An 11,122-nucleotide genomic window follows, 5' to 3' on the forward strand; every position below is an offset into this window, starting at 1 on the left:
CTTTTAAGATATTTAAGTATTTTATTTATTTGAGGATCTTAAGGATTTTAGTTTAATTAAGCCGTCTCTTTTTTATTTTATAAAAGTAGCTTATAATAATTACGGATAGCTAGTATTATTATAACTTCGTTCCGGAGATAGTATAGTTAGCTAGTTCGATATTAACTAAAACCTAATCGATATTTTAAAAATACTCGTAAATAAATTACTAAATCCTAAGATAGTTAGTTAGGTACTTATTATTATAATAGGATCGTAGGCCTTTAATTACGATATTATTAATAAAAGCGCTATAGTATTTTAGAATTAAGTTATAAAAAATACGGGTTATAATTTAATAGAACTAGGTTACTAAATTTATTACTTCCTATAAGAGGGTATAGTATTTATATAGCCCGAGTAAAGTTAAGAAAGTCGTTAAATTATAGCTCTTTTTATTTAAAAAGATCTAATTATAATTAAAAAAAAAATTTAAAAAGAAAATAAGCTAATTTATAATAAATTCTTTTAAGAACTCGTTAGCGTTAGGTAGTTACTAAGCGTCTTAAAGGGTAATAGCGTTAATTTTTATTATTAAGTTAATTAGCTAAAGACTACTATCCTTTTTTATTATTAAGAACTAGGGGTTCTAATACGTAATATAGCTTTTTTTAATAATACCTCGGGTAATACGTTCTTAGATTATTTTAAAAGTTTTTAGTAATAAAGCTTTTGAGATAGGGATACCCTTTGCTTACTAGGCCTTATAGAGTATAATCTTAATTAATTATAATAATATAATTATAGGGTTAAAACGGCTATATTTAAAGAAGTCCTATATTAGTACTTTTTTTTAATTAAAAAGTATTTATTTAAAAAGATCTTATTTATAAAATAAAAAATAGTTATAATCCTTAAAAATAGCTTAAAATTAATCGTTCATTAATTTAGAGCTTAGTTCTATATTAAAAAACTTAGGTATAATAATATCCCTATAAGGGCCCGATCGGTTTTATAATTTATTTTTAATCTCCTCGAGCTTTTTAAGTTTTTAATAAGAATTACTATTAGGTATTAACTTATTAAAGGGTGCGTCGTTAATTAATTAGACTTTTTAATCCTTTTTTTTATATATCGTATTAGTTTTAATAGTATAAGGAATTTTATAAAAAGCTTTTTAGCTACTTTATATAATTTTAACGCTTTTCGTTCTAGCTTTTTAATCCGTCGTTTAATATATAATTCTTCTTATTAAAAAATAAGCGTCCTTATTAAGAAACGTAAATCGTCTTAGTTAACTAATCTATTTAGCCTATTTCTAACCTTACTCTAAGTAGTTACTATTACTCTCTTAATCTATATAATTTAGGGCTAGATTATATAAAGCGTAACTATAGTTATAATTTAATTAGCTTAGTCTTAGTTTAAAACTACTATAATACGCTCGTCTTTTTTTAATTTAAATTCTAAATAGGGGTTATTAAAACTAATAATATTCTTAGTTATATTATTAATATTTAGTTTTCTAATTTAAAAACTTCCTCTATATACTACTTAAATTAAAATAAAATATCTTTTACGTCTTAAAACCCGTTCGTCCTAATTATTTTTATTAAGATCCTTAGCCTCGCGTTTTTAATATAAATTAGAATAGTAATTATTAACTTATTATATTTAAAAAATAGCTTAGTATTTTATATAAATAAAAGACCTAATAATAACGGATTAGAGGTCTCTCGCTCGTTTTTAATAAAAAAATAAGTAGTTACTTTAAACTTATTAATTTATATATTTATAAAATAAAAACTATTAAAAGTTATCTAACTAGTTAGATCGTACTTAAACGTCTATATCTAAAGCTTTATTACTATATAAAAAATACTAGTTTTCTTAATATATTATTTTAAAAAGATATTAACTTACGCCCCGGTATTTAGGATCGTTACGATTATTAAACCCTTATTATCTTAATTTATACTAAATATCTAAATTTCTAACTATAAATAAGTATTTAAAATTATAAAAATTAAAATTTTAAAAGTTAGGTTAGTATTTCTAACTTTACTAATCTTAGTTATATAACTTAGTTTTAAAAAGAAGTTCTCGTTATACTTAATAAAAAGATCCTTAATATTTTTTTATTATTATCCGTTTTTTACTAAGTTAATTAAGGACTTCGGAGTTTTTAATAGGATTTTATTAATATTAAAATACCCTTAATCGTATATTAAAATTATTATTATTATAATATATTTTAATATATTTTTTATAAGAAGTTTATAAAAAGTAAGATCGGAGCTTTAAGTTTTTTTTTTATTAACTTTCTAACCTCGGCCCTAAGGTTAAAATCGTAAGGCTAATTTATAATTATTATTTTTTAAGTTTTATAAAAAAGAAGCTTTTAGGTTTTTTAAGTACCGGTATTAAGGGTACTAATTAGAACTTTAGTAAGCTAGGGCTTAGAAATAGATTTAAGAGTTACGTTTTTTACTATTTTAAAAACCTCGTTATTATTATTAATTTTTATAATCTTTTTTTTTTTAATTAGAAAAAAAAACTATTTTTTTTTTAGGTTATAAAAGCTAGTTTAGGTTATTAATCCTGTATATCTTTTTAAAATAAAGTTCGGTTATTAAAGTACGGTTCTTAGAGGGTCTTTTTTTATAAATAATAAAAACGTCCGCTTAGTTATAATAACCTAAATTAGGTCGTATTACGTAAACGTATTTAACTATATTCGTAAAATTAGCTAAAAAGAGTATAAATATAGTTTATTAAGGTAGTTTAATTTAGTAATCTAAAATCTACTTAACTAAGAGCTTAGTATCTTCCTTAGTTAATATATTCGCTATATAAAAAAAGAGAGTAACGTAATTAATAATTATACGCCTTTTTTTATTTTTAATTATAATAAAAAGGATATTATTTATAAGCTTATAACTATTACGTTTTTTATAATACTAAGCTCCCTAAGCTAAAATAATAAGATAAGCGTCCTTATTAAGAATATATTAATCGTAATCCTTAATAATTTAGTAATATTAACTTTAGTAGTACTAGTAGCGATCCCTAAGTTCTATAATTAGGGGCTAATTAGGACGTATAGCGTTTATATTAAATATATAGGTAGGGCTTTAAAAGTAAATACTATTTTAATAGATCTTTAGCTTATTTATTCTATTAACTAGGTTAGAATTAGTAGTATTATTAGTAGCTACTTAGGTAACCTAGACTTCTATTATTAACTAGCGATATTATTAATAGTTCGGATACTAGTACTAAGTATTTTTACGTATTTAAAGAGTAGGGGGCCGTAGTAAGGGCTCGGGTTAACTTTAGTTATTTATAAAAAGTAAGCTATACTCTTTTTTATACGTAATTATATTAAAAAGTCCTATTTTAAACCTTACGTACTTCGTTAATTTAACAAAACTATTTAAAATAACCCCGACTTTTTCTACCGCTTTTTTTATAATATTAATATAAAACTACTTATATACGGCCTTAATTAGGCTCTTATTAATTACGATATAGAGGTCTTATTATTTAATAAGAGTAATTATATTATTAATCTTAGTAAATAGTACCTAAATAGAGTTTAAATTAAAAAACGAGATAAGTAGTCCCTTAATAACTTTTTTAATTTACTCTTTTTTATTTAAAAAGTAGTTAGTATTTTATTTCCCGTACTCTTTTAAAAAAAAATCCTTAGTTTAGGCTTAGGGTAATTTTTTAATTACGTTTTTAATTAGAGTTTAATAATTTCTTCTTATAATATACGTAATAAGTTTACTCCTAAATCGGTCTAAGACCTTACTAATTTCGTACTAGTTCTCAAACCTTTTTAAAAAATTTATAATATTATCGCTTTTAAAAACTATAGTCCCTTTTTAATTAGGGAATAGTATTTTATAAAAACCTATATTTTTTATTAAATTAAATTAAAAAATTATAAGGCCCTTAGTTTAAGGCGCGGCTATTTAAATCTAAATAATAATAGTACTTAGGAAGGTATTAATTAAAATATTTATTTTAACTTAAGCCGTAACTAACTTTTTTTAATTAAATTAGTAAGTAGATTTATTAAAAAGAGTAGCTTTTTTATTATTTAACGATTCCGTAGCTTATAGGTCTTAATAAATTATAAAAGCTAGTTCGATAAACGGTCTATTTAAAATAAAAGGGTTAAGTTTATATAATTAAACGTCCTAAGGGGCGCTAATAATAATAAAAGTAATATATTAATTATTTATATTTATAATCCGAGGTTATTAAAAGTATAGTTTATTAATTTTATTTATAATTTCGATAGTTTTATATTAATCTATTTACTCTAAATAGAGTTTAAAAAGGGAAGAGAGGAGCTATTTTAATAACTAAAGCGTAGTTATTATCCTAATTAACGTAATTTAGACCGTTCTTTTTAGTCCTTATTAAGTATATAACTAAAGTTTTAATTAAACGTCGTATTAGGCTTACGGTAATACTAATTAAAATTATTAATAAGTTTAGTTAAAAACTAGTTTTATAAGTACCCTTAGTCCGATATATCCGCACTTCTAAATAGGTTTATTATTAAGTCTCTAGGCTATATTAATTAATAGGGAATAGTTTAGTTAAATAATTAGTTATACTTATTAAAACGTTTTATTAGTTCTAATCCTAATTCGTTATTTATTTTATTATATTATTATAGCGTTTTATATTTAAGCCCGATCCGGTCTTATATATCTACGTTCTTTTCTATTTTTTATTTTGTTTACTTCTTAGGGTTTATTATATTCCCTGTTTTATTAAATAAGAAGTCCTTTTTTATATATTTTTACCTTTATATTTTAATTATCTAGTTACTTTTTTTAAATTAAAGTCTCTTTACCCGTATTTATTTTAATCGTTATACCGTTCTTTTTAATTAATTATTTAAAGCCTCTTTAATTAAATTAGGTCTTCTCTTACTTATTCTCTTATTTAATAAAAAAGGGATTTTTAAAAAAAGAGATTATTAAAAAAGTATAAAATATAAAGGACTCTCGTAGTATAGTATTTTAAAAAAACTACTAATACTTATAAAAATAATATAAAATACCTCTTTTAATTAGGTTAATACGGCCTTAATTAATAAAATTATAACTAAAAAAAAGAGGATAATATTAGCTAGATTAGAAGGGTAGACTTCCTAATCGTTTTATATTATTATATTTAAAAATAAATTATTAAAAAGGCTTTAGTTCGATCTTAAAAAGTATATATATAATTAAAATAAAAATCCGTACTATCGAACTTGCTATTTCTAATCGGGGCCTTTTTCTTTATATTTTATTCTAATTAGCCCTTTTATAAATACCTATATTTAATTATTTTTTAAAAAAGAACTACTAAGACTAATCGCCCTACCTTATTTTAATACTTTATTAACTTATATTTAGTTTTATAATACGAATTTCTTTTTTATAATCGTCGTTACTAAGAATTCGTATAGTTTTTATAATTATAATTACGCTAATAATACTCCTTATTTATAAAAAATTTTATTAATTACTTTTATAATTCTTAAGCTTACACTTACGAACTATTTATTTAGTTAATAACTAAGGTTATTTACGATTTTATAAAATAGGGGTTACCCCTATAGCCCCTTTTTTTTATATACTTTAGTTAAATAAATTAATATTACGTTAATTTACTTATTATTAAGCTAATCTGCGATCTTATATATTTACATCCCCTAATAATTTAAATTAATATTTACTTACTTATAAAGGATTAGGATTCTATTTAGGATCGGGTTTTTTCCTCTTTTTCTTTACTTTAACTCGCTAAAAGTCGTACTTTAACTAGTACTTATATTAATAGTTATTAATATATTTAATTTTAATAGGGATATATTTAATTTATATATTAGTTATAGTAAATCCGTACTTTCATTACTTAATAAATTTATTAAAGTTTAAGTAATTCTTATTTCTTTTTACTATTTTGCTACTACTCTCGTTTTTATTATTTTTAGTAATTATTATTACTTTTTTAAATTACTAACTATCGTACTTATTAAGATCCTCTTTTTTATTTAATATAAAAAAGTAAGCTTTAGTAACTCCTTTTTTAATAATAGTAGTAAACGTTTATATTATTATAAAAAGATATAATAATTAGTTTCGGGATTTTTATTAATTACCGATTTTTACTATTCCGTATATTTCTAACTTCTTAAGCCTCGTATTTTTTATAATTTTTAAATTATTTTTTTTTAAACCTACTTCTTTTAGGGTAATATTCTAAAAGAATAGTTAGAAATAAACGCTAAGTAACTTATAAAAGAGTTAAATAAGCTATTAAAAAATAAATAAGTAGTTAAGTATAATTAGTAAAGTTAAGCCCTCTTTTTTATAAAATCGTAGGTTTAAAAAACTTATTAAAAATACTACTCGCTACTCATATTAAATAGGGCTAATTATTTTAAAAATCTTTTTTTTAGTTACTTCTTAGTACCCTATTTTATATTTTTTAAGTAGTCTTTTTTATAGTTTAATTATTATTAAATAATTATTACTTATTAATAATTCTTTTTATTATTTAGTTAATTTTTTAAAATTAGTAATTTCGTACTAAGAGCTAATATAAAAAAGAAGCTCTTTAGTAGCCCTTTAAAAAACTCTTTTTTTTCTTTTTTAAATCCTTATTTTTTTAGCTTTTTTTTAAGTTAATAGTAACTATAATAAAAGGTCGTAGGACTATTTTAGGGTAGCTACTTTTTTTTTAAGTTAATCTCTAAAATTTATAATACTCTTAGTTTAATATTATTAAAATCTCTAAATCCCTTCTTTTTTTATAAAACCGTTTTTTATATTATATTTTTAAATAATACTTAGGAAGTAGTTAAGGGAGCTATAAAGAGGTTGTTTAAATTGCGGGTTTATAATCGTATTTATAAAATCCTCGTAATAATAAACCTTTTTATATATTATAAATTTCTTAACTTTATAACTCTTATAAAGTTATTTTTATTACTAAGTAAAAATATTTATATTTAAAAATCCTTTTTTTAATTATATAATATTCTTTTATATTATATTATTAAGCTCGTTTATTATACTAATTAATTAAGTAAGTAGTTACTACGTAAGTATTTCTTTTTATTAATTTAACTAGTTAATTTTTAATTATAGGCCGGTTATAAAAAAGTTATTTAATAAAAAAGCTATTTAAAATAATAGTAAAAGACTAGTTATTTAAATAGTTTTATTAATTAACGTAGTTTAATATAATAAACGTCGACTTTTTATAAATAATAAAAAGTTATAATTATTTAATTCTATATAGTATTTAAAAATTACCTCTTTTTTTATTTATTTTTATAAAGTTAATTAGTACGAATCTCCTATCCCGTATAGTATTAAGAAGTCGTTTTTTTTATATAATAAGATATTTTACTAATTTATAATAGTAAAATTTAATTATTAATTAGTATTAATATCCCTATTATAGAGTAATTAGTTCGAATTATAGGTTAATAAAGAGATTAATTAAATTATATAAATTTTTATATAAGTATAAAAAAGAAGTTCTAACTATAGGTTAGGCTAGCTATAATAATTATAAATAGGGCCCCTAATTAGCCCCTGCGTAGTTAGCCGTATGCCGCGGTTAAATTAGACTTCTAATCCAATAGATACTGTCCACAGTAAACACTCGCGAGAGACATTGCAAACATACCAGTACCAAACTACTAACAAGAATTACGTGCAACTATGAATTCAGCCTACAATCTTCGCAAGAATACTGAATCAAGAACAGAATAACAAGACTCCACGCTCTTCTACAACGTTTTTCAAGAAAACGAAATTGGAGTTGAGCCTTCCTACAGTTCTGGGTAGGCTGATTGAGCCTCTTGCTCAAGTTAGCCAAGCACTAAGCCGTTGCATTAGAACAACTTACATGAAGTGCCTTATCTAGAAGAAGAAATCCTGATTGGATTTGAGCTTAATCTTAGTCTCCATAGTGCGCAAAGAGAACGAAGTCAGGTCGTCTTGCCTTTGGCTGATGCGCTGTGGAATCGTAAGACATGTTTTGTAAGTACCTCCGAATATCAGCTATCTTGGGTGCATCATCTTCGATTGCAACCATGCCAAGGGAGACTACTTTGACAATCCTTGACACAGGTGCGTTTTCTTGTTGCCCATTGTCGAAAGATTTACGTGCCCCTCTGTCTAGGGGATTGTTCCATATCTGTTGTCCCCAAGTCACAGATAAATGTTTCAATAGAATCATACTGTTGAAATCGATTTGAGCAGTCAAGGCGCTAAGAAAAGGATTTATGATACACTCTATATGCGGAAGAGGAAAACGACACTGAAGACCATCAAACGTAAAATCAACCGGGAAAGAAATTGTCTGGAAATTTCACCGTCCAATCCAAATACCAAACCCAATACCAGACCTATCCGGCACTCGAGTGCAGTTTCCCGTGTCCTGCACGTCCTGCCTCAAAGCACTAATCCCTGTTGTCGTTGATAGAAGTCTCCCAGGCCCTAGCTCCCTTCCTCGATCGGGTTCGTCCTCCAAGTCGGAATCTTCCGGTCTGAGCTGAATCTTCTTCTTCCTAAGGCCCGAAAAGTCGTCAGTCTCCTGACCCGTTGGTTCGTTTTCTTTCGCTACGCAATGCAATGGAAAATAATCTCTCAGAAAAAGTCCAAAGGAAACGACGAACGCCAAGCTTTTGATGCTTTAGACGAAGCCCTGCTTCGCTCTGGCAATGTCGTCCCTGCTCCAGTCCCGGGTCAAAGGAATGTCGTCACGCACAAGATTGTTGTTGCCTTCGACATCGGTAGGGGTGAGTTCTACCTGCACGGCCTTGGGCATGTCGGCGCTCATGCTGAGCCAGCCTCCTGCGAGCATGGCGATTGTGACACCAAGGTATGTGCCGAAAATCAGAACAAGCTTCGTCGCGAAAGATCCCATGATGGGGTCGAGGCTGGAGATCTGGTTGAAGGCGTAAGTCGTGGTGTAAGCCAGGTGGATCAGCTGGAACGGCAAGCCGACGACAGCAGCGCGGATCATGAGCATCGCGGGGCGGCAGTTGGGGCTGGACGAAGATCGGATTTTCTTGTAGGTGGGCCACAACCAGGCGCAGACGGCGAACATGACGAAGAGCTCCAAGCAGTTACCGATTTGGTTCAAGCTGTTGTTGATAAGGCCGCCTTCGTGACTGGGGGATCCTCCGTAGGTTGCCATGCCGATACCCGCAGTGTTCATGAGATGGGTGACGCCCAAGATAATCTTTTCGGTCCATCGCTTCGGTGATCCGGGCAGGATGATGTTGCTATAGAACACACGTGTGTCAGTCTTTCTTATCGACCCCAGGTATTGACGGATTCCCTTACGCCTCGTAAACAATGCCAATCAAGGTCAGTGACAAGCAAGCCAAACTACCGGCGCTAGTCATAATGTTGAACTGGTTTGGAAGCAATGGCTCGTCTCGTTTGATGACTTGGTAGATATCGGCAATGAATCTCATTCCGAAGTGAGAGACAAAGATAGGCCAGCATACCATGCCCTTCTTTCCGTGCTTCCAGGTGATCCATACTGCGGGAGGGAACATGAGGCCATAGAGAACTAGCTCCGCAATCGCCAAGTTGACGACCTCGCTAGAGACGGGGGGAAAGTTGTGTGCTGCAGCTTCGGCCATGTTGTAGGATTTCCGTTAACGGTAAGTTGGCGGGTCTTGATTGGTGCGTTCGGTATCGAATCCAAATCGGGGAATTGAGGATTGACTTTGCGTATACGCAATGATGTGATTTCAAGAATAGCAAGTTGCGCTCTTGAGTATCTAGTTCGATTAAGATGCTGTTTTTGTCAACTTGGCTCGAGATGATGTTGAATTGTCGGCTGATTTGATCATGATCTTGCGTCGTTGATGGACTATTAAAGTAAACCCCTATGTTGAGGCCGAGTCATTTGTCATGACGACGTTTTAGTCTAAAACAAGATCAGACTGCACAACACTGGCAGATCACTGCAACGATTGACAGCCAAATCATTCGTGTTTGGTGTATTGCACTGTTGCACAGCCGGTCGATGGAACTCTCCCACTCTGTACTGCGATACCGAGACCGAGACCGATTCAAACCCAAATTAACGCCCCTGCGCCGTTACGCAGCGCGGGTAACCCCGAGTGGAGCATTTGGCCTTTGACACAGGCGGGGATCCAATGAACGACTGCCGGCAGGCTCTATCCGGCCCTCAAGGCTAGGATGAACCTAGAACAGCCCAAGGATCTGCTATCTTGTGTATGCAAAAGATGGTGACTGAGTGCAACAAGGCGTTTCACTGCCAGTTGTCTGCTCGCACCTGTCTGCCTCGCCCCCAAGCCTTGCAACGATCTGCCCTATGGTGAACTAGCGGAGAATTTTATCTGAAGCCAAGCCACCCATCCAATCTACGTGAACCCGTCCGTCCAGTCGATGTCACCCATTCCGACAGAGAGTGGGGGACAACTGGGCATCAGATCGGCACTAGGGTTGTAAATACCGACAAAGACCAATCAAGGGGCCCTTGATAGCATGGAAAATCTGGCAAACTTTACCTCAAAACAGATTGGAAGCTCGGTTTCGAGAACCAGCGTGACCTTGGACATGGTCAATTGGTCCCAAGCTCCTACCAATGCTTCGCTTCCCCATCAGATGCGGCGCAACTAACCATAGCTGCGGAGGAAAAAGAATGCCTCAATTGTCCGTGACCCTCTTTTCTCCCGTCACGTCTTTCCGGACATATTGATATTTGATTGATTCTGGATCTGGAATTCTCCATCGGCACTTCTTTTCCGTCTCAGCTTTATTTCTCGCATTCTTGCCATCGATGGCGTTCGTGCTGTAACTACTCGGACTTATTGTATGAGCAATCGAGCAACTAGGGTGCCATCGTACGCTTACACACAGAAGCAACTATAATTAAGCTGTCCAGATGTTTTCTAACGAGGCCACCTAACATTCCAGGGTTTGTGAGACTCGCTCTCGCCGTCCGGACTGTCGATGCTTGAGTAAGCACAGGCCAATCGTCCCGTGTTTGACGACTGAACTACTTAAGACAGCTGAACTTGAGGCACGTCTGGCCTAACTTGACTTTCACCTCGCTTTCGCGGTGCTTT

At 29.9% G+C, this 11,122-nt stretch overlaps 1 protein-coding gene across 1 annotated transcript; it reads right to left on the reverse strand.

Moving 5' to 3' along the window:
- Positions 1–8,703: 8,703 nt before the first annotated feature.
- Positions 8,704–9,664, reverse strand: CCOS01_03742 (uncharacterized protein; the record flags this gene model as incomplete). The annotated part of the gene is made up of 2 exons (XM_060451927.1): positions 8,704–9,298; positions 9,360–9,664. 2 exons carry the CDS (start codon positions 9,662–9,664, stop codon positions 8,704–8,706), a joined length of 900 nt encoding a protein of 299 aa, XP_060318192.1.
- Between the last annotated feature and the right edge of the window lie 1,458 nt (positions 9,665–11,122).

Source organism: Colletotrichum costaricense, assembly GCF_030867565.1.
Source record: "Colletotrichum costaricense strain IMI 309622 chromosome Unknown Scaffold_3.1, whole genome shotgun sequence".
NCBI lineage: Eukaryota > Fungi > Ascomycota > Sordariomycetes > Glomerellales > Glomerellaceae > Colletotrichum > Colletotrichum costaricense.